This window comes from Saccoglossus kowalevskii, chromosome 8 (genome assembly GCF_978046115.1).
Source record: "Saccoglossus kowalevskii chromosome 8, keSacKowa6.1, whole genome shotgun sequence".
Taxonomy (NCBI): domain Eukaryota; kingdom Metazoa; phylum Hemichordata; class Enteropneusta; family Harrimaniidae; genus Saccoglossus; species Saccoglossus kowalevskii.
In genome coordinates, this window is record NC_140648.1 from 10,162,426 (window position 1) to 10,186,799 (window position 24,374).

The window sequence follows — 24,374 nt, forward strand, 5'->3', positions numbered from 1 at the left end:
AACATTCAACAGGTAGTCAGTTGGCGGAAGTGAATATTTTGAAACATTCAACAGGTAGTCAGTTGGCGGAAGTGAATATTTTGAAATATTCAACAGGTAGTCAGTTGGCGGAAGTGAATATTTTGAAACATTCAACAGGTAGTCAGTTGGCGGAAGTGAATATTTTGAAACATTCAACAGGTAGTCAGTTGGCGGAAGTGAATATTTTGAAACATTCAACAGGTAGTCAGTTGGCGGAAGTGAATATTTTGAAACATACAACAGGTAGTCAGTTGGCGGAAGTGAATATTTTGAAACATTCAACAGGTAGTCAGTTGGCGGAAGTGAATATTTTGAAACATTCAACAGGTAGTCAGTTGGCGGAAGTGAATATTTTGAAACATTCAACAGGTAGTCAGTTGGCGGAAGTGAATATTTTGAAACATTGAACAGGTAGTCAGTTGGCGGAAGTGAATATTTTGAAACATTCAACAGGTAGTCAGTTGGCGGAAGTGAATATTTTGAAACATTCAACAGGTAGTCAGTTGGCGGAAGTGAATATTTTGAAACATTCAACAGGGAGTTAGTTGGCGGAAGTGAATATTTTGAAACATTCAACAGGTAGTCAGTTGGCGAAAGTGAATATTTTGAAACATTCAACAGGTAGTCAGTTGGCGGAAGTGAATATTTTGAAACATTCAACAGGGAGTTAGTTGGCGGAAGTGAATATTTTGAAACATTCAACAGGTAGTCAGTTGGCGGAAGTGAATATTTTGAAACATTCAACAGGTAGTCAGTTGGCGAAAGTGAATATTTTGAAACATTCAACAGGTAGTCAGTTGGCGAAAGTGAATAGTTTGAAACATTCAACAGGTAGTCAGTTGGCGAAAGTGAATAGTTTGAAACATTCAACAGGTAGTCAGTTGGCGAAAGTGAATAGTTTGAAATATTCAACAGGTAGTCAGTTGGCGGAAGTGAATATTTTGAAACATTCAACAGGTAGTCAGTTGGCGAAAGTGAATAGTTTGAAATATTCAACAGGTAGTCAGTTGGCGAAAGTGAATATTTTGAAACATTCAACAGGTAGTCAGTTGGCGGAAGTGAATATTTTGAAACATTCAACAGGTAGTCAGTTGGCGAAAGTGAATAGTTTGAAATATTCAACAGGTAGTCAGTTGGCGAAAGTGAATATTTTGAAATATTCAACAGGTAGTCAGTTGGCGGAAGTGAATATTTTGAAACATTCAACAGGTAGTCAGTTGGCGGAAGTGAATATTTTGAAATATTCAACAGGTAGTCAGTTGGCGAAAGTGAATATTTTGAAACATTCAACAGGTAGTCAGTTGGCGAAAGTGAATATTTTGAAACATTCAACAGGTAGTCAGTTGGCGGAAGTGAATATTTTGAAACATTCAACAGGTAGTCAGTTGGCGAAAGTGAATAGTTTGAAATATTCAACAGGTAGTCAGTTGGCGGAAGTGAATATTTTGAAACATTCAACAGGTAGTCAGTTGGCGGAAGTGAATATTTTTAAACATTCAACAGGGAGTTAGTTGGCGGAAGTGAATATTTTGAAATATTCAACAGGTAGCCAGTTGGCGGAAGTGAATATTTTGAAATATTCAACAGGGAGTCAGTTGGCGGAAGTGAATATTTTGAAACATTCAACAGGTAGTCAGTTGGCGAAAGTGAATAGTTTGAAATATTCAACAGGTAGTCAGTTGGCGAAAGTGAATATTTTGAAACATTCAACAGGTAGTCAGTTGGCGGAAGTGAATATTTTGAAACATTCAACAGGTAGTCAGTTGGCGGAAGTGAATATTTTGAAACATTCAACAGGTAGTCAGTTGGCGGAAGTGAATATTTTGAAACATTCAACAGGGAGTTAGTTGGCGGAAGTGAATATTTTGAAACATTCAACAGGTAGTCAGTTGGCGGAAGTGAATATTTTGAAACATTCAACAGGTAGTCAGTTGGCGGAAGTGAATATTTTGAAACATTCAACAGGTAGTCAGTTGGCGGAAGTGAATATTTTGAAACATTCAACAGGTAGTCAGTTGGCGGAAGTGAATATTTTGAAACATTCAACAGGTAGTCAGTTGGCGGAAGTGAATATTTTGAAACATTCAACAGGTAGTCAGTTGGCGGAAGTGAATATTTTGAAACATTCAACAGGTAGTCAGTTGGCGAAAGTGAATATTTTGAAACATTCAACAGGTAGTCAGTTGGCGAAAGTGAGTATTTTGAAACATTCAACAGGTAGTCAGTTGGCGAAAGTGAATATTTTGAAACATTCAACAGGTAGTCAGTTGGCGAAAGTGAATATTTTGAAACATTCAACAGGTAGTCAGTTGGCGGAAGTGAATATTTTGAAACATTCAACAGGTAGTCAGTTGGCGGAAGTGAATATTTTGAAACATTCAACAGGTAGTCAGTTGGCGAAAGTGAATAGTTTGAAATATTCAACAGGTAGTCAGTTGGCGAAAGTGAATATTTTGAAACATTCAACAGGTAGTCAGTTGGCGAAAGTGAATATTTTGAAACATTCAACAGGTAGTCAGTTGGCGAAAGCGAATATTTTGAAACATTCAACAGGTAGTCAGTTGGCGGAAGTGAATATTTTGAAACATTCAACAGGTAGTCAGTTGGCGGAAGTGAATATTTTGAAACATTCAACAGGTAGTCAGTTGGCGAAAGTGAATAGTTTGAAATATTCAACAGGTAGTCAGTTGGCGAAAGTGAATATTTTGAAACATTCAACAGGTAGTCAGTTGGCGGAAGTGAATATTTTGAAACATTCAACAGGTAGTCAGTTGGCGAAAGTGAATAGTTTGAAATATTCAACAGGTAGTCAGTTGGCGAAAGTGAATATTTTGAAACATTCAACAGGTAGTCAGTTGGCGGAAGTGAATATTTTGAAACATTCAACAGGTAGTCAGTTGGCGGAAGTGAATATTTTGAAACATTCAACAGGTAGTCAGTTGGCGAAAGTGAATAGTTTGAAATATTCAACAGGTAGTCAGTTGGCGAAAGTGAATAGTTTGAAATATTCAACAGGTAGTCAGTTGGCGAAAGTGAATATTTTGAAACATTCAACAGGTAGTCAGTTGGCGGAAGTGAATATTTTGAAACATTCAACAGGTAGTCAGTTGGCGAAAGTGAATAGTTTGAAATATTCAACAGGTAGTCAGTTGGCGAAAGTGAATATTTTGAAACATTCAACAGGTAGTCAGTTGGCGGAAGTGAATATTTTGAAACATTCAACAGGTAGTCAGTTGGCGGAAGTGAATATTTTGAAACATTCAACAGGTAGTCAGTTGGCGAAAGTGAATAGTTTGAAATATTCAACAGGTAGTCAGTTGGCAGAAGTGAATATTTTGAAACATTCAACAGTTAGTCAGTTGGCGAAAGTGAATAGTTTGAAATATTCAACAGGTAGTCAGTTGGCAGAAGTGAATATTTTGAAACATTCAACAGGTAGTCAGTTGGCGGAAGTGAATATTTTGAAACATTCAACAGGTAGTCAGTTGGCGGAAGTGAATATTTTGAAATATTCAACAGGTAGTTGGCGGTTGACGTCTAAATGAGAAGAGTTTTTGCAATTTTCTCTATGTTGGCCTTCAAATAAAAAATAAAACTATGTGACTACAATATTGCCGACAATGACTCTCAATTCCAACTGATAACAAACTGTCATATGGATATTACTGATGTATGGTAACGTTTTAGTGCTGTACAGCCTTAATATAACGACGAATTTACACTCCTGAAACCAACCCAGTCCAAGAAAAGTTCATTATACCAACACAGAGGGCGCTATCGCGCACATTTATTTTAGTTTACCAGCCAAAAACAAGTGAAGTAAGAGGGCGCTAAGCTTGACTTAATCAGATTGATTAATCAGATACAGAGTTACCTTGTTGGTAGCGGCGCCGTATTGTTACTGTGACAGGCGATAGAGGCAATAACTATGTGTAACAATGCCACTACTGGTTTATTAATAACATGGCTGAAGAAGTAACAATAACAACAACGAGAGAGGGGCGGAGCTACGTCACGGACGTTCTACGTTGCTAAGACGCGCACCACTGTACCACGTATTTCTATGGGCTTTGTGCGCACTGCTGTGGAACGCCTGTGGAGCCAGTGAAAACTCGAGAAAACAAAACAAACTCAACTTTGAAGTAATCCAGAACAACCAAATTCATATATGTTACACACGTAGGGCTAATCTTGTTACACTGTTCAGGGCACTCTCAACAACCATCGCAAAGTACCGTTTTCTGTGAGTTTGTGGTCTTTGTTTTTACCGCGAAGGATGCCAGGCGGTAGAAAATGCCCGGATGTCCGCCCCCCCCCCCCCGAGGATACAATAACTATAATGAACTCGAGAGGGCGCTGCGCTAATGTGAACTCAATAATATCGAAATAGTAATGCCTATAATAGGACAGTGCAGTTACATTTGTTCTCTTTTTCGTTTTAAGATGTCGACATTTCCAGTTGCTATTTCCACGTGTACCCGATACCAAAAACACATTTTGTTACCACGGCTGACATTTGATGGGCGTTATAGAATTTCTTTGGTTATACACCTTATCCTGGGGTGATACTAACGAACAACTCATAATGCTATAAATTATTTATTACATCATGGTCACCTCATAATTAAGGCACATCGCCATTTTACTTTCAGCAGTATGTTATAACCGGGCTTACTGTGCTGTAATATATGTTAATTCTTTATTTTGTCATTCTAAGTCATTTTTTCCAGTGTGTAAGAATTGTCAAAACGCTGTTTAATGTAATTGGTCTATTGAAGATCGTATAGCTACTTCTATCGCTCCGTTTTGATATATTCTAATAATATATTAAAAAACAAATAAGATGAAAAAACAAACATGGCTGTCATCAGGGTTTGACCGGACTCCACACAAAGAAGTTCGCTGATTCTGTTCTAAACCTTTTGGATTTTGGATCAGACAGTACGCCGTCGCAACGACCTATCGGGCACTGGGAGTTAATATATTGTAAAACTATTTTTACTGAAGTTAATTTCATTATTTTGAGCATATATTCTTTGGTTTTACGTTCACGCTAGCGGAATCAATGTGTTCTATTGTTATTTTAGCGTATTTTACTTCACACTGCCACTTTGAATTGAATTTAGTTTTATTCAGTAAAAATCCCTGCCATTGTGAATTCATCAATACATGGCTGTTTTCTCTAAGGTCACATGCAGCGCCATGAATGGCTGACGTATGTTTGCGTGACCTCCTTTAGTGTGTATTTCATTTGAAACCCGCTGTATCTAAAGGCTGTTCAAATCTAATACCACCCAATAGGAGATTTATCAAAGTACCAACGTTGCCTGTTATGTATTTGTCATGTGACCTCTCTACCATGACGAACACTCGAACAAGTGTCTTTCTTTATATCATATACGATTGCTAGTGCGCTGCGTGGGATTTTCGACAGTAACGACACTAACGACGCAATTACGGTGAGTACATAGCTGACAACTCTCGAAGACTCATTATCTAGTGCTATAACATGATATTCCGAACAGTAAAGACTAGTTGCATTGTCGCTATTAGATTGATTCCATTGTAATTCAGCAATTTAGTCGCTGTGTTTCAAGCAGAGAAATGAGACACGTGAATTAAATGCATCCAACGAAAATAAATCATTCAATGTGAACTAATGTATATGAGTAGTAACCATAGAAACAATGTCAACTGCCCATAAACGACATACGACAGAAGCATGCGCATTCTCGTACACGGTCAGTGTATAGTAATGGCAAATATATTATGATTTTTACCATGTTGTCACCGCGATTGTAATTCATACAATATTTGATGTATATTTTATAAACGTGATGTTTTACCCCAATTATTCACACTCACAGCGTGACCTTATTTCATCGTTTTATGCATGACACACCGCCAACAGCTGTCAATTAATTCATCATATTTTCCAACGCGCATGTCTCTATTCGACATAATCTCAAAATAAAATCTCAGGTTGTAAACACTACCGATTTTTATCTTTGCAATTCATACTATCACCTGTAATGCCAAACATATATAGTCTCATGTAAGTCTTTAAAAAAAAACACGTATATTTCGCTTAAACGCTCTTATTGTGCCATATGTTGAGATCTCTAACCTTTTTATATTTTATTTCTAGGTCACCATTTGTCGTTTTATTGTAAGCTGCGTCAGAAATAAGAAAGTGCAGAAAAGGTTTGTTACACATAGTTTCAGGTCACCGTAATTATGTGTGGCACACCCTTATTGACTTGAAATTGTATTTGTATAAGGTGTAGATTGAGGGAAAGGCGCTTTGTGCGATTTAAAAATATTATTTTGGAGACAATCTATAAATAAAATGCTTGCCAGTTTTAGATTTGCCGTATGTGATTTAGAAATTAGTCTACATTCCCCAATGTGTGGCAGTCAACTGTATTGGAACACCGCTAAATTAAAAGCGTTATCAGGTTTCAAAACAATGATTTGAGTCAGTCGGTGATTGAGTGAGGCACTGTCAGTCTGTCAGTAAAATTCAGTTTGGCAACCCTCAGAGTCGTCTTCATGCCAACGTCTTGGTATTGGAAGAATTCGGTTTGTACTGGACGATTCTTTTACTCATATTTTTGCGAGCATTTCAAAAACTCAGTGATTGCTATGTTACAGATATACACAGTATTGTAATCAAGTTTAGATTATTTTACAATTAATCTAGAATGACAACATCTAGAATAGTTATTAAAAGTTGTAAAGTAATACTTGGAACAACTGTTCAACGTAATATCGGGTCACGGTTTTGTGCGCTATTACATTTACAAATAATTTAAAAGTCAAATATTTTAATGTCGTGCTACATTTTTTTAAGTATATGGTATGACACGTGAGGATTGAAACACGATAAACATGACAACATGACATTCTATTGAACCACAAACAACAAATTTCACAATGCAGTGTCCTGCTTCGGGTGCCTATTAATAGTAAATATTGTAGGGTTGGCCTACTTCTTTGTTATATGCTCATGTTTACTCTTATTTTTCTTAGAGATTATCGTCGCCATGGCGACAACGAGTCCGACTGTCACCCAAGGCGCAGGTAGGTGATTTAATTTAAATGGCTGAAAATGGTCCTCAGTATAAAGCAATCAACACTGAGAATGCGTTTTCTGTTATTCAAGTGTAATGTACATTTGGAACTGTTAATAATGTAGTATGAGTTTGGTCTTAATTTCGGGGTCATAGCGCCATCAACGTTCAAAGCGACGTACTATTTTTTTTCTTTCTTTCTTTCTTTCTTTCTTTCTTTCTTTCTTTCTTTCTTTCTTTCTTTCTTTCTTTCTTTCTTTCTTTCTTTCTTTCTTTCTTTCTTTCTTTCTTTCTTTCTTTCTTTCTTTCTTTCTTTCTTTCTTTCTTTCTTTCTTTCTTTATTTATTTGTTTATGTATTTATTTATTTATTTATTCATTTTGTAGATAGTCTCAGTAGTGCACTGGGCGTGGATAGCCGAACCAGTCAGCTGATAGCTGGGGCCATAGGCCTTGGACTCCTAATTTTGGTGGCCATGGCGTTATTTTACAATCTTAAACGGTATTTTTCCACCTTCGAGTTGCCATACTTTGACATATAACCACGTGCTCATGTACAGTGCCACATTATGTGTGGTTATATAGGGTTTCAGTGATGATTAACGAGGAGAAAATATATTAATTGCACCAGTCATTCATAGTTTGATTGTAAATAATTACAGATAAATAAATCATAATGTAGTAATTACAGTGCATGTTCAACTTCCATGCGAAACGTAAGGTTTAATAAGTCAAGGTTATATTTTAATCATGCACTTGGCTTCGCCTTATTGCTGATGACGTCACGGTGTTTTTGTATGTGTAAATATGAGCTGTCTTAATGCATTGTTATGTTAATGTTGCTTCTGTTTTGTTAATCTTCTTCTATCCAGTGTGGCGAACGTATCATTAAATCGAAAGAAGGTAACGTATAAAGCACATATAACTATATCTACTTGCACACAAATGTTTTTGACGTGAATTTGTTTTAATTGTTGTAGTAGCATTAACTTTTAATCACATAATATACATAAGAGTTAAATAAAACTCGGCTCATAATTATATCTCAAGTCATGAGCAGATCTGTAAGAATAGTACGAGTGCCCAGCGAGATAACTTCGTTTATGGCATAGCGCCCCCTTGAGGCCGCATAATATTACCCTTCGTTCTCAGAGTGCGTTGAACCTGATCCACATGCTCGTTCAGTTTACGGATGTGGAATAAAATGCTCACATTTGAGCAGATTATGTTCCCTCGAGCTCGACCCGTTATGCATTCATAACCTGTTTTATAGAAGTACGTGCTAGACATGCGATATATTGATAATTTGAAACGAGAATATCCTTCAGGGAATTTAAATGTATGTCAGAGAATAATTATGTTATGTTATTCATGTCGAATTACATTTATGATATAACAATTGAAATCATGCTGGCCGTAGAATATAAAATATAATTACTTTTTTTGTTATGATTATATAAGTACCATAGTAGAACCATAGTAGATATATTACATGTGTCAGTCATTCGGCCCATATTGCATCGTACTATGAAATAGTATTACCCCATTTATATACCTAACTCTGTAACGTCACTATGACATAATTCGTTACTCCGCGAGTAAAAAAATACTGAGGTGTGATGCATTTTTCACAACAGCACTGACATTGTATAATGTATTTCTTGGTGTCTTTTTTTCAGTTTGTCTCGTACGCCAATTTCAAAGATCAGTTGGACCATAAGAGTCGAAGCTAGAGCAGATCGGGAACGGAACGAGTGGATATCGTCACGAATGCGTCGCCATTATATGAAAACAAAAAGAACACGAATCAAGGGTTCCGGAGAAGATAAAGCAATTTTACCAAGTTTTCGGGATCTCGGGGTAAAGCATTCGACTTACTCCAATGGAATGACCGTATAAACTGCATTGATATTTACGGAATTATGTAGTTTTTGTTCTTATACATGTAGTATCAGGGAGCAGGGCACTCCCAAATGTAGTGCAATCACTTTACTGACATGGTATACCGTTGAGGGCGTATATTGTGACTCAAAGAATGGTTTGGCGGAAATTATATTTCTACAGTTTTTCGTCGCTTTTGCTAACGGATATAAACAGATTTCTATCATTATGTTATATGTTTCAACATAGCGACATAACGTTAATTGTGTAAACATTTACAATTTATAATATTTCGGATTATAGACGGGCTTGTAGAGTTAATCATGGTGAATGTGAATTTTGGATTACATATTTCATAGCATAAAATAAAATATAAGAATCACAATGTATCGTACAGAAAAGTTGTTGTTTAATCCCAATTGTATTCTAGTTGTATCATATTTCTTTTATCGAACCACCTGAACCTTGGCCTCGGAACATTATATCGTGCGAATTGTGCACATCATCATCGATTCGACTTCATTTGAATAATTTTAGATGACTTATACAGTCAATACAACCTTAATATTTAGTCCTGTGTTTGTATGTTGTTTTCACCCGCAATTAAATTTCGGCTCAAATTTCTACGCGGGTTTGGTAGCTTTTGATAACCATTTATTTACGAATTTATTCTTTGTGCAAATTAGCTGTTTATATTTTTAGAAACTGTGATTGATGTTAGATTGTGAATGTCCGTAACGCTGTTTCAAGTGAAACATTCGTAATAAATATATAGTCGGGGATAATGTCAAACATAAAATAAAATCATAATTAATTAATTAGTTATATGACTAATTAGGGTAGTTGTTACGTGAAACAAGATACTTGTCAAAATGCCACCAAAACAAAATTACACTTTCGGTATGCCGCTCTTGTTCTTGGATATCACATTTACTCTAAGTGAACAGCTCAGCCATGGACAAAGGAAACATTGTAGCACATTGGGTCTGGGATTTTTTTGATTATTGAGATTACTATTGTACATGGAAGTGGTGCCGGTAAATTAGAATATAGCACAACGTATCTCTGGGTGAAGCTTGCAAGTACACCATAGTATTGTAATACCACGCTAAGTTTGAAGGCTGAGCAAGAGGTTCTTATATTAGAAGTCATGGGATGGGAGTGGGGTTGTCTCCCTCTATCGGACATGCATATCATTAATTTTGTTTTCATCGCACTCATACTACTTAAAGCAAAACTAGGTAACCAAAAATAATGTATTCTACATTTGCAACCACAATAACAGTTCTTTACATACACTTGAAAAGATTCAAATAGTTACATATACGATTCCAATGAGAAAAGGATACAACTTGAACATATACAAATACATTTCCATGATGATAGGATATTTTTCTCGGTGCTAGCTTCATTCATTTACTAAATGCGTGAAATACATTTTACTGTAACATTTAAATGCTACTACGATATGTGTTTAATGAATTGACAGACGCGATTAACTCAATTCACTGACAATTTAAACCTAATCCCGTCATCCCCATGACATTTTACATTGACTTTGCCTCATAAGGGGTAAACGAGATCGTCACGGTTAATTAAATTACTGGTTTAATACTTTCAGTGTAGTAAAAAATAATAACAACTCTTCAACGTCCCAGTAGAATGGGATTTTAATTAGAACTTTGGAGAGTCGTCGTTATTTTATATTACACTGAAATTTACGATCCGATCCGATATTACAGCAAAGTTTGAAATTTCCATGCGTAACTCACTAATACCGGTTTAATAATAATTTTATAAAATTCGATCGAATCGACACCAAAGGTAGCGTGATGTATATTTTAATTAAGAAGTGTTTTTTTTTGTATGATTAATGATTCATATATTTTTTTAATTCCCAATGCAATGTCTATGTAACGTACAACGAAAACTATTGGCATTCCCTACACTAAAATCAGTGTTCCTGTTTTAAATGAAAATGTAAAGATTCATCACAAATCAGAGTGGGAAACCACACTCAAACATCGAACAATTCTCTATGTTATAATAATGTAAACAATTATTTAAATTGCTCAACCAATTAAAAAATAAAATGGAATGAAGATTCATGATTTCGCTAAGACAGATAATTTTCAAGTGTAAATTAGGGCTGCTTATGCCCACAAATGTATAATACAAGATAAGTAATTGGAATCAGAGTTTTGTGTTTGTTTGTGTTTTCGTCTCGACAAAATAGAGTGGTTACCATGTGCGATTTCAATGATAATGATAAGCAGAATCAGTTACAATTTACAAAATGTTATAGTTATATATTTACACAAAGCCGTATACCGCTTGTGACATCCACAACTGCCTAATCTGTGCATCTAAATTTATCGAAAACAGTTACAGTAGTTGAAACTATTGAAATCACATGGAGCAATATCATTGATCTACTTCATACATGTAACACGGCTACTATTACTAATCCAAAACAGTTGTTCACCCAAACGACAATCAGTTAAATTAAGAAATGTGTCCCCAATAGCAATGAACTAAAGAACATAGCACATTAGTATTTGGGTAAATCAAAGACGGCCGATTCATCGAATCATATTGTGAGTTCCTTTACTAGTGAGCACACAAAGTTAATTCTTTCAATCAGTTTTTAGCATAGAGCCACCATATTTGCGCTGCCCAGAGTCCACCATCTTTAACTTCTCTATCTGGTCCATTAGTTCAGCATTGTTCTTAATGTATTGATGAACAAGTATGTCATCAGAAATGAATGATTCGGAAATATGCTTGAATCTGATTAATGGCAAGAGCTCTGGCAAGAGTGTTTGACGATTCTCAGCATCGTGATCTACCCAGCTCATGATTGCTACAAACACTAATTCTTCTTTTGGAACACATAGCTCATCTGATGAAACAAGGTCGACCAATCGCTCTTTGCTAATGTGTGGAAAGTACTCAAACTGGCATGCTTCCACAAAACGCGAAAGTGCATATTCGCGAGACTTATGCGCTAAGTCAGTGTTTCCAGCTGTGTCAGCTACTTTTAAGGTCTTGAGACAAGTTGAGGAATTCAGTATTTTAGCCATTACAGAGAAGCAGGCTTGAGATGCATCACTGATTAGCAACTTCTTTGCCGCTTCAAAGACCCTGTATAAATCCCTTTCAGTGAAGGCAATCTTGGATGTATAAATGTAATCAATGAGTTTCTTAAGCACATCACCTTTGATCTCTGTAATGGCCACAGTATCAGATCTCTTTTTTTCTGTGAACATAGATAAGAAATAATCACTACACGCTGACAGCAACGCCCTGTGACATGGTAGAATTTCATGGCCAGACTTTAAGATAACATCAGCAAATTGACTAGTTGGCCGGAATTCATGCAATGTGTGTAGAATTTTATTGTTGTGGTGATGGTCATAGAAATCGAAGGTGGGTGATCTTCTAGACATTTCAACTACAGGTACATCTACTTCCTTTTTACTACCATCTTTATATTCTGCTTCAGGAACAAGACATTCTGCCTGTTTAACTATCTCTGGCACTGTGGGTTTTGGTTGGTTCATTATCTGTGCTAGTTCACCATTGGTAACAAAATCATTACAAGCCTCGCTGAGTGTATCAATCTGAAACAGGTTTGCTGCCTCTAGAATTGAATTCACTTCTCGTTTTGGAACAGAAACCTTGGATGTATAAGCATAGTCAACTATAGTCTGTAAAACACTTCCTTGAACACCCCTTATGTCAATGATATCTGTACTCGCGGAGAAAGTACACGAAAGTGTCTCTCTGAAGTAGTCACTGCAGGCAGCCATCATCATGCGATGACAGTATATATCATTTTTACCAACTTTAAGAATAAGATCAGTAAATATTTTGTTGTTTCGAAACTCATTCAATTTATTGACAATTGCATCAGAGCGTCCTAACTCATGATACTCATGAATTGGATATCTTCCTGGTGACATAGATGGTTTGGGAGATCCTGGTTCTGACTTGACTGCATGTCTTGGAGAAAGCGTCAATGACTCTGGGTGGAAATCACTTTTATTGTGTGATGGACTTTGAGGAGGCATTTTCCTTGGGGATGAAAGCGAGGATTTGTGTCTGGGAGACATCACTCCTTTTTGGGTTGTGGTTACTGTTTGTGGTCCTTGACTTTCCTTCGTTATGACAGTTCGGGTAGTAGTTATGCTGCCTGCCTTTCGTGGAGGCCCACCCTTTGTTAAACTGGTGGTTTTTGTGTTACGCACTTTTCCATCTGGTCCCATTTCTGATTGCGTTGTCAGAGTCTTGGTTCTGACTGTGGTTGGAGTGGAACTAACTCGCTGTGTGGGTGTGGTCGTTACAGTTCTTTTTGTTGTTGCAGAACTAATTCTAGACGGTGAGCCATTGACTGTTGTAGCAGAACTTTTGGTCACAGTAGACCCAACCTTCGATTTACCATTAGTCACTTCCCTTTCCCATTTAGTAGATCGATCGGTTTTATGTGCACTTGATGGGCGACCCGTTGGCTTTGTTTGGGGTGTTTTATCGTGTGCTTGTTTTGGAGGGGGTGGTTTTCCCCATGTACTGGTTGCTTTTCTTGGTGGTGGAGTTCCCCATGTACCAGTTGTTTTCTTGGTTGTTGACTTTGTAGGGGACACTGGAGCTGTGCGTGCAGTGGTTGGTCTGGTTCTTGGTGTACTTGTTCTGGACAATGTATTTGGTGGGGCACTGAGAGGTCTTGTTCGTTCACCTGCTTTTTTAACTGGTTCAGGATGCCCTTCTCTGTCGATCTTGTCTCTGAGTTTGTTTTGAGAACTTGCAGTTGGGGCAAATAATCGAGATGAAACTGTCTTAGTGGGTGATGCTTTCTTTCCTTTGGATGTCGATGAATCGTGTGTTGATCCCACAGTGTTAGCTGTAGCAGTTTTTTTGGTAGATGAGACTTCCTTTGTGATTGCTGCACTTTCTTCCGTAGGTTTGATATCCGAGTGTGTTTTCAAGTTGTTAACAATTAGGTCGTCTTGCATGGTAGTCTCAGTTATAGTTGACTGGTCACTCTCATTTATTCTCTTTATATCTACTTCATTCTTCTCTAACTGGACACTAGTTTCGGGACCATCTTCTTTTTCTTTTATACCATTCTCGTTCTTCACAGCTTCGTTCATCTGATCACCGCTGTCGGCGCCACGAACAGGAATTGCATCACCATTATCCGCAGCCCCTTCTAAAACCCTGTCATCATTTTCTTGTCCCAATTGTCCATTAATTAGTTTGTCTGTGACCTCATTTGAGGACATTGAGTTCAGTTTAGAAGAGTGTATTTCGTTCATACTTTCTGCAGTTACACATGGCTGAGTTGGGGCAGGAGCTGTTTCAACCTCCAGACCATTGGCTTCGTTTTCCATATTTAGTTGTTATTCAATGAGCCTGTGGAATCAAACAAAATATATGCGTCATTCCTTTGTCAGGGTATCATATAAGATATGGTCAGAAATGTGCAAGTCTTTTCATTGAAGAAAAAAGGTAAATCTCACAGTAATTATTATTATTATAACCATATAGACTTATTAAAAGTGGTAGTTCTACATAATCAGTCATTTTGCATTGGGCTTTATTGGTATAATCACCACGTTATTTTGTTTAGAGGTGGGTGGTCATTTATCAATGTTTCGGTTAAGAAGTGTGTAGCATTTATTTACTTTTACACATGTCCTTATATTCAAAGCCAAATACCGGAAAAGGCTGAATAAAATGCATCGCCCGGATGCGCTCACTGGTTGCGAAAGTTGTGAGCTGAGTGTTTTTTTGTGTGTGTTTTTTTGCTGAAAACACTTTTCTTTAGAAGTGGGTACATAAATAGAAAAACATGGTTTAGAAGTGAGTATGGTTCACGAGAGGTGGGCTGCACACCCTTACCCACTTAATGTGGAAGTAGCCCCCCCCCCCCCGGATACTCACTACCCACTTAATGTGGAAGTAGCCCCCCCCCCCCCGGGATACTCACTAAGGACTGTGATTACAAACTAACGACCGCTGTATAGTATATTTTCGATCATGCACAGATTTCATCTACTTTTGACCTGTAATAGGCGAATCACTTTTATTCTGTGTAACACAATACATAACAACATCTTGCCATCACTGGCAATCCTAAAGTTATTTCAAGTTTTTTTCCCTTAAAGAAACAATCAATTTCGGAAGAAAACTGTTTTATTTTACAAAAAGATAATCGTTGCATTATATGATGTATTATTACGGCAAAACGGATAGTTTTCAATTGACATGACCTTTCTTTATTTCCCAGATCCACTTCATTATAATGTAGTTTGCATGAATAATATATGATATATACATGTGGGTCAGAAATCAATAGTTCTATGGTAAGAGGGGCCCCCATATCAGGCAAAGATATTTAGACACGTTATGTCATTCATTTGTTAATTCAAATTATGATGGTCAAACTCATGTATACGAGCATGTACTGATGAATCCGCTACCTTGACTTCCACCAGTCACCATCATTAAGTAAATAAATGACCATATATGGCAATGTGTGTATTTTTTTTTTTTTTACCTAAAACATACAATGGTTGGGAATAATAGTATACCAAATTGTCGTCAACAAGTCCAACGCATTGTACCAGTCTTGTCGTACAAACACACCTTGGCTTTGTCTGATAGATGAATGCGATTGTGTGCGACACTCTGGGATTATAGGTCTTGTGTTAAACGACTTCTACTCAATTGTTATGACTTGAGTCGACCACGATATAACCCCCATCCAAAAGAACGTGGTAAACTAGTGGGGTATGTGCACCGTTGTATAGGGCCATAAACGATGCATTGCTCTGCAACTAGCTATTTATAACCTCCACACGGTCAAGTTCAATCCATGTTAATTCAATACCTTACTTGCATCTAAATTAGTAGTATTTATTATGCACAGATTATTAATTATTATTGTTTTTTATAATTATTTTTTTTTTTATTTTACACGTGATAAACGCGATGTAAGTATGGTATCAGGTGATAACAGACTTGTTATAATCGCGTACACACCACTCCAAACAGTGATAATATAACCTCATGTGACCTTCGCATTCATTTAAGTTCGACGTTTTAGAAGCCACGTGAATAGTACCCCCAAATGCCATTTTCAATAACCATTGTATGGTATTAAGTGTTCACAGACCTTGGGTCAGCATTGCTGTTTAGCGGTAGCACCGAACACGTTAGTCATGAATAGGCTAGCCTGGTAGCGAGTTGTCAAACCATGCGCTGATCACTCAGCCACTGTTGTTTTGTGTGCCTGTATTGAATGACATGAATTTGTAATGCGCTCCCTATGGCTTTGATGGATGTGAAATCTGCTATTTCTACATTGTGCAAGGTGATTCGCAATTATTTATTTTCCCGTGAGAATAATGTATATTATTTCATCAATCGTCACAAACCTAAACATGAGTTTTTCCTATTTTTTTTTTAATTTAAAAATTTAATTGCCCTATATATTAATTTCGAATGCACTACAAACGGAATTAGACACTCAATCTTCGCCGTGTGACGTGACGCCCAGGTTTAGTGTTACATTGTCCGGGATCACCATGTGAAACTGTCGCTATGATTTAATCAATTCAAGATCAGATTACCGTAGCTTCGACCGGACATAAAAAATGGCTGATATGTAGCTCTCATTAACCAGCTGTCAACTGAGCAAAATTGGAGAGTCATTGATCACGCAGTCTGTTCTATTATGGTGTCCATACCGATACATATCTAATACAATTTTACATCCACGTAGGACACCCATGATGTGAGACCGGATCGGCAGTCATGTCATATTTTCTACCGCCGTCAAAATGAATATGCCCAAGCCTTCGCTACACATGTGCGTTACCGTGTATAATTATTAAACAGCGGCACGCTCTGCCATACTATAATACTCACCAGACACATAAGACAATGAGGGGACCGCCTATTACCGCGATCTCTGCAATAAGGTGTAGAAATACAATCGAATGATGAAATGTCCCTTGAGTAGCTGAATGTCAATATCCGTGTCTCATCACAGGCAGTAACCGGATTTGTATAACAAGATGGCGTACAGACGCTGTCTAAATGGATCGCAGACTGTGCTCGCCCGATCCACAGGCGGGAAGGTCATGCGACTGTATAACAATGCCTATAGAAATCCCAATCTACTGAGTATTCATAACCAATATGCACTGCTTTCACCATGCGGGACGTAAAAAGGAAGCGGCTTTGAAAAACGGGAGGGGTGTTTTTAAGCATCACCATCATTGATTTGCAAGAGCATACATAATCAATGGATTCCCATAACCTTTTTTGGCGCTCGTAAAAGTACACATTTCATTTCCGACCATGTCATATGTTTTATTGATGTATACCAACCATTTTAACTAATAACCTGGAACGCAACTACTTTCAAGACCCCGTCCCGGGCCCAAATAGCCCGGATCACCCATCATGATGTTGGCGGGTATGGGTAAATGTGTTTGCTTCCATGAATTGTTTGTGTCATAATTATTGCTGCCAAAAGTGCGGGACCACTTACAATAGCATGCAAGTAACACCAAAAGTTGCATGTCTTAAAAAATTAATATTCTCGAAATTGTGTTCATCATAAGTGGGTAATAAATCGACGCACATTTCCATCAGAATTAATTAGCCGAATTGTGTACCAATTCTGAAATGGAACATTATTCTCACATTAATATTGATTCTCACTTGTGTGCGTTTCCAAAGATATTAACAATTGTTATGAAATTAACATACCTGGGTACTAGTACTTTTCGCAATACCACTGAAGGTCGCACTTCGACTGCCACCGTCCTTGGAGCTTGATCAAACTCAGCCTGTTGACGTAAGTCCAGGCAATACTCAAAACACAGTCACAGCCTATCAAAACAAAACGAAAATATTACGGAGTGAATTACGGCGAATGATTGGCGGGTAAGGTGGACCAGAAAGCAATGGTGAGTCATATGTTGCGTCAAAACACCACGCCCATTTCGGTGGAAACTGTGTACCAAGAGGGGTAGTGGGCGGCCGCTATTAAGATTGGCTACTTAAAAAGAGATTTATTGAAAAACGCGACCAAGCCGAACGAAATAGTCTGTGTAGTATGTTGTCTCATTATTGTGCAATGTGATTTTGAAGTATATAATATTGTGTCAAATGTGTACATTTAACACGACAGGGTCAACATGCGGTCAAAGTCGTAAACATGTAAGCATTTTTTTTTTGGAACTGAAATTATTGGACGACTGACACACTATGGAACATGTCTTTAGGATTAGCAGGTAGTGTTGCTATCTGCATCGGCGCAATTAAATTTTGTTCACGAGCCGTGATAATTTTACGGGTGGGTCGGTGTCAGGATTCGTCTCACTCTCTTAACGTGTTAGCCATGATCAACTTGATTATTCGGTTATTGGTAGCCTAAGCAACGTATGTATATTTTCGCCGTTTCAAAAAAAATCAGTTCGAAGCAATATACAGTTCATTCACCGCGGGCATGCCACTCAGAATTCGATGTTTATTCGGAAAATGAATGTCCGGTTTTTTTTTGCGAAATATAGCGTATTTTATAATAAATGACGCCACAGTTTAATGGCGCGATCGTGGGCATGTAGAAACAAACATGTTTGCAATATCTATTCATATGATTTTATTATATAGACATCCCTTTGTACAAAAACAATGCAATATCTGAAGCATGCAGATATGGGATGGCTGCGCCAATAAAGCATCGCTATCGACACATTCCTGGCAGCTATTTACTTGAACACATGACAACATAACATGACAACACTGCAACGGTGTCAGATGTCGGCACAGTTTATATGCACAGAATGAACCGTAGCTGCGTATTAACTAGAGTGATCGAATAATTTATAATATGACGTCGACGCCCATTCAAAACTGAGACAGCGATATGATGGATCATTCTCGTAATCAACGCCGTAATAAATACACTGGTACGATTGAATACTTACTTAGCCGTTTAAAGGGTGACAGTTCTTCTCTCGAGATAAACATCAATAATACACACTCGCGAGATATTGGTAAAACGACACCGCTGATGCAGGCAGAACATGTCTCAGTATTGGACAAACAAGTATTGTATTGTAATATACCTCGATGACCTCCATCTATCGTGACGTCACGGACAGGTCACCCTGTTTGCACACATACTTGTACAATGAGATAAAACGCTCTAAATCGTTCATTGTCACTGAATGCAAAGTCCGGTTTTCTATAGAATTGTACTGAATCCTACACATATCACTTACGCTTGTTTTCTCTTGTCACTAGGGTCTCTCGCCGTTCACTTACCTTCCCCTTTTTTGCATCTCAATTGTTCCCCTTTTCATCCATTCCCAGGGTTGTTATGTGTTAGTAAAATCATTATTATTATTATTATTATTATTATTATTATTATTATTATTATTATTATTATTATTATTATTATTATTATTATTATTGAGTGTACCTGGTTTTATCAATTTGATTTCACGATGATTCGAAATTACTCTAAATTATGAATATTAAGTGAACAACCGACCTAGCAGGTGCACTTTTCTGGATAATGTGGATGTGATCTGACTATTAGTCTTAATCATCGTGTCCTCCGCTGAATAATGTTTAATAATAACTTAACAACCATGAGGTAAGTTTAGGTAACAATTGGGGTCGAACTTAATACAGGATATGTAAGTATCCCGAGTTCACACAAGTTCACGATAACAAAACATTGTGGTTTTAACCACTAAGCAGTTCTTATTGTAGTTCTTTAGCTCACATGGTTCGCAAACTCAGTCAAGTTGATCGATAACTGACAATACACGTGACGTCTGCATTCAATTTATAGCCAATTAGCGATGTATCTTTACAAATCACTTTAGAGGAACGTACTTGAGAATTGACCGTTTGTTCCTGGCGATGGCAATGCCCATCCATGGCGCGTCACGGTCATTAGCATGTCGATGTATATTCGTCTGGGTACTGCGCATGCGTCAACCTTGTAGTGCTTGGAGACGTAAACGTGTGGCAAAGATATCAGAATCTTACCAATATTAAGATTAAGATGTCCAAAAACAAATAATTGCGTACTGTGTAGCTTAATCCGTATATAAGCGGTGAGGTCACTGTATACAAATGGACTATTGTTCATTACGTGACTTATAGTTACACCTTATACCTCGTTTCCAAGCAACCACTTGGTGAATACAGACAACTGTCATCACAGAATGGATCGGTATAATCGTGACTATTAGTCGTATAGGTATGAAGGTAAACTATATATATATTCACTGTAACTTTTTTGTGATGAGCAAAAAATTGAAACTCGCCATAGAGTTAGCGACTCAGATCATATATGTCACAAATACTTTTCATCAAAAGCTGAGAAAAAATTTAAAAAATCCGTGTATATTTGTTCTGAAAAAAAGTAGGTATAGTAGTACGATCTCAGAGTTCGAATAATTTCATATAAGACTGTACGTAACAATTTTACGAATGAATACTAGTGTTTAACGATTCTCTTTGTAACAGTGTGAATGCAGTTTTCCAGCCAGCACGTGTCTCCCTGTTACTATTCTCATCACCTTTCGCCGTAATACCGATAGTGTTATAGTATTGTATATATATATCAGAGAAGTCCATTGCCCCCGGCGACGTACTAGGCACTCCTCACGGTGACCCCAAAATACCGAGGGTATTAACTTCGGCAAATAACCTTTTGTTAAAGTTTCGATAGTAATAAAGAATACCACTGAGGCGTGGACGCTGAATACACCGGCTGCAGAGCTATGTTGGGTGCCGCCAGGGTTTAGCAAACAAAGCTCCGACACCTTTACAAAACTTGGCGGAGCTTAATAAAATGTCTTTTAAAAAGAGTTTATTATCGAGGTATAGAATTCCTCTTTAAAAGAGTTCGTCACAACCTATAAACTATGTTTATTGAAATAAACACATTTTAAGTGGTTTTCCCAGGAGAATCTGCGAAAGAATTCATGAACGTGTAATGTTTGTTTGTTGTAATCGTTGATGTTGTCCTCGTTTGATCCTAGTGGTTGTTTATGTTACTCGTAATATGTCTCAGGGCCTGTATCAGATTAAACATATTACGTGAACATATTACAGGGTTATTATATTGGATTGAATGTTACAAAGTACAGGAGAAGGCAAAATCGCGGTCGATCTATCAAAATAGACAGGTGGATAATCAAACTTTAAATAATCTGTATCTTTATTTGATGCTTGCGTATCTGTTCTGCAAGCACGGTGTCTGTGAATAGCGCCTTCACACTTAATTGTGTTGTTATCTTTTGTTCATCCAAAACTATTTGATAGTAAATATCACAAAATCGGCCGAATTTACTTCAGTGGAATAAGGTGCAAGAGTTGAACTTAGTATTTCTAAATTCCAGCTTTTAATTTTTAATATTTTACATGTACTGTACAAGTGAGCTGCACGCGACAGCAGTTCACTCACGATTTCGCCATTGGTGGCGCTGTCAACTGTTTAAATGCCCAATTCAGTCGTCGCCCGTGCAATCCGTGCGGTTGTTTATTGGCGATTGTTATTAATCACTTGCACTGCGCATTTTTACAGATAGTTTTATTTTACTGAGAATAAGCATGACTTACTTGAAGATCCACGACCAAACATAGATATACTGTTCCTATCGCGATGTGTGCGTCATATTATAACCCATACACACACGCAGATTACAGATAATGTACGGCACGTTTTTGCTTTATTCAACATTTGTTTAAGAATTGACAATCTCACAGAAATATAAATATAATATGAATAAATATTTTTTCTATAATTGATTTGATAGTTATTTGTCATAATGTTCAAAATGATATTTTAGTCGCATTATTTTTGTATTCTAGTGCCATAAACATAATGCATATCATTAATTTCAAGCTCCATCCAAACCACTCTATTCTTAGTATAATGGTATCTAATAACAATTTACACGATTCTATCCACAATATTTCACATACACACAAAGTGAAATTGATGATATAAGTCTGAAATGGTCTCTACACTCGAATAGGAAAACACACCCATGTGTTCCACTAATCTTCCAGACTAGAACCATGTTTCGCCATAGAAACTCTCTCACCTAACTACAATCGTCCAGATAATTTAACTGCTTCCAGTTTTTATTGAGCGTAAAACATTGTCGGCCACCCATGTATTGCATCGATTTGAAAGTATTGAGCCATTTATAATTACATGTTTTGTACCACATGATCCCACAAGGAAATATGCACTGAAACAGCACATATCTATTTTTACATAGGTATAGTTAACATTAGTTAATCAGACAGACTTGAACTACAATGTATGCATCTGCGCGAAACCACTATAGCGACCTATGGAGACCAACCACGCTATGTACCATTACCAGTATCTACTTCGTATCTTCAGATGTCTTTGTAATAAACAACCTGATTATGAGATCAACAACAACAACGAACAACGTCGTCTGGTGAAATTATCGTTACAGACAAAAGTATCAAATGTTCAGTATACTTTTGTTAGTTTAAAACAATCGTCTGTTTGTCTGATTGTTTTTTTTTAATATTGTACTAACCCATCATTGTTAAAACGTGTATTACACGTTATTTTTTGAACGTAAAAGTAAAATGAATTATTAATTATTACAAATTGAGTTTGTCGATATTCAAGTAGTCTTATTATTTTATTTTATTTGAAAGCTGAATTACTATATAGTCGTTATCTTTGTGTGTTATGCATCGGACAACCGGAAGGGGAATTAATCTCATCCTCAATTTTCATAGTTTATTTTCAAACAGCATAACATGTCTACTCGTTGAATGGCTATAACTTACTTTTCAAGTCGGAAATTAGTGCAGGGGTTTCTGTCGCCATTCATTTTCAAAAACTTGTCTCTCAAATTTACCGGCTTACTTTCTGAGCCAACACAAAATTTAGCATACATGTAAGCTAGAAGATAAATGCACGAATGTTTAAAAGGAACATTTGATTATCTAACACAAATTAGAAGACAAACTAACATTTTGCAAAGTATGATGGGTAAAAGTTAGATGCTGCTACATGCTGACCAAACATAAAAAATCAAGCACTAATTCCTATCCTCCTAAATCAGACGTGATCAGATGTACACGCCTCGAATTACTCTGTATTGTTGTAATTTTACTCTAATTGGGAAGAGGGCCGATTAGTCACTTCAATCCACGCCTAATAGACAAAGGGCACAACATTAGAGACATATACCGTGCTCTGACTATAACAAGTTTCGTCGGTGTGGACTGCATCTGGTGATTAAAATCTCGCATTAAGGGGTTGTTTACTGGCTCTTGGTTTGGAAGAACCAAAGAATTAGTAAAACATTTTTTGTGAAATAATTTCATGACATTTCGGTGTTTGTGTGGCTTTAAGACGACACAAGTTACTTAGCGTAAGAGAAAAAATAAGACGTCAACACGTTACGTATGTGCAGAGTTTGGACCCACATGGAAGGGGGGAACATCGGCGACCATACGCAAAGACTGTTACATTGGTGTCCTAAATTGATAGGTGTAATTGTCAACTGTATGTACGTTTACACTATTTCATCAAAGTATGTAGATTCAAATATTGAAGTAGTTTTAAGTTGTTATGTTGACCTCTATACGTTATTAAACCCGCATCATTCTGCTTCTGTTTGCTATATGGAGCTGGACAGGTGTTCCAGCAGGTGTAAATGTATGTTTATTATTGAAGGTGCAAGCAGGAGTCCAGGTAATAGCCATATTTTGCACTGTTTTATTGGCTCAGATGTTTACACATATTTCAGGTTTGTAACACGAAAGGAGGTTAGAGGATTTATCAATACTTTCTGCTTGTATTTAATCCAAACCAATTAATCTACCAACATTCTGAAATTCAGGTACACCAGTTCACACTAGGGTATATCAAAAATGCGGACCATTACTCTCAGTATTTTTCTCAAACGGCTAGATGGAGAAATCGGCGGACGAAAAGAAAAGTGGAAGAGTCTGAACTATATCAATAGTGGCCCAAAACTATGATATGTTACATTAACCAGATAGTATTGCTCTTTTGAAACATTGCCTATCTACGGAATAAGTGCAATTGTGTGCATTTTTCATTGGCTGTTATATTCAAGCCTCCTGTAAGAAACGGTGGAATGAACGCGAGAATATTATGAGATACTTATCTTTTTAATAGCTGGCGCAACTTACATCAGTATTACTCTTTCTAGTGGAAATACAGTAAAATGCGCATTCTCTATTCTTTCGATATGGTTCTTGTATTTTCAATCTATGCAAAATTTAACATCTTACAAGCGGTTCGCCAATAGGATCACAGGTCACAATTAATTGAA

General features: G+C 37.1%; 2 protein-coding genes across 4 annotated transcripts; one reads left to right on the plus strand and one right to left on the minus strand.

Moving 5' to 3' along the window:
- The first annotated feature begins 5,293 nt into the window (after nt 1-5,293).
- On the plus strand, nt 5,294-9,358 carry LOC146739300 (uncharacterized). Of its 2 annotated transcripts, XM_085502150.1 has the most exons (6): nt 5,294-5,480; nt 6,170-6,225; nt 7,054-7,104; nt 7,480-7,594; nt 7,965-7,995; nt 8,772-9,358. In XM_085502150.1, the coding sequence occupies exons 3-6, from the start codon at nt 7,068-7,070 to the stop codon at nt 8,823-8,825; spliced, it is 237 nt and encodes a 78-aa protein (XP_085358276.1). In that variant the 5' UTR covers nt 5,294-5,480; nt 6,170-6,225; nt 7,054-7,067; the 3' UTR covers nt 8,826-9,358. The 2 variants fall into 2 exon arrangements, with proteins under 2 accessions (XP_085358276.1, XP_085358275.1); XM_085502149.1 differs by lacking the exon at nt 7,965-7,995 and having other exon boundaries at nt 8,772-9,012.
- An 857-nt stretch (nt 9,359-10,215) lies between these two features.
- Nucleotides 10,216-19,115, minus strand: LOC102809074 (uncharacterized). Of its 2 annotated transcripts, XM_078014214.2 has the most exons (3): nt 18,978-19,115; nt 17,755-17,877; nt 10,216-14,385 (listed from the first exon to the last, which is right to left on the minus strand). In XM_078014214.2, the coding sequence occupies exon 3, from the start codon at nt 14,361-14,363 to the stop codon at nt 11,610-11,612; it is 2,754 nt and encodes a 917-aa protein (XP_077870340.2). In that variant the 5' UTR covers nt 14,364-14,385; nt 17,755-17,877; nt 18,978-19,115; the 3' UTR covers nt 10,216-11,609. The 2 variants fall into 2 exon arrangements, with proteins under 2 accessions (XP_077870340.2, XP_006823842.2); XM_006823779.3 differs by lacking the exons at nt 17,755-17,877; nt 18,978-19,115 and adding an exon at nt 16,906-17,119.
- Between the last annotated feature and the right edge of the window lie 5,259 nt (nt 19,116-24,374).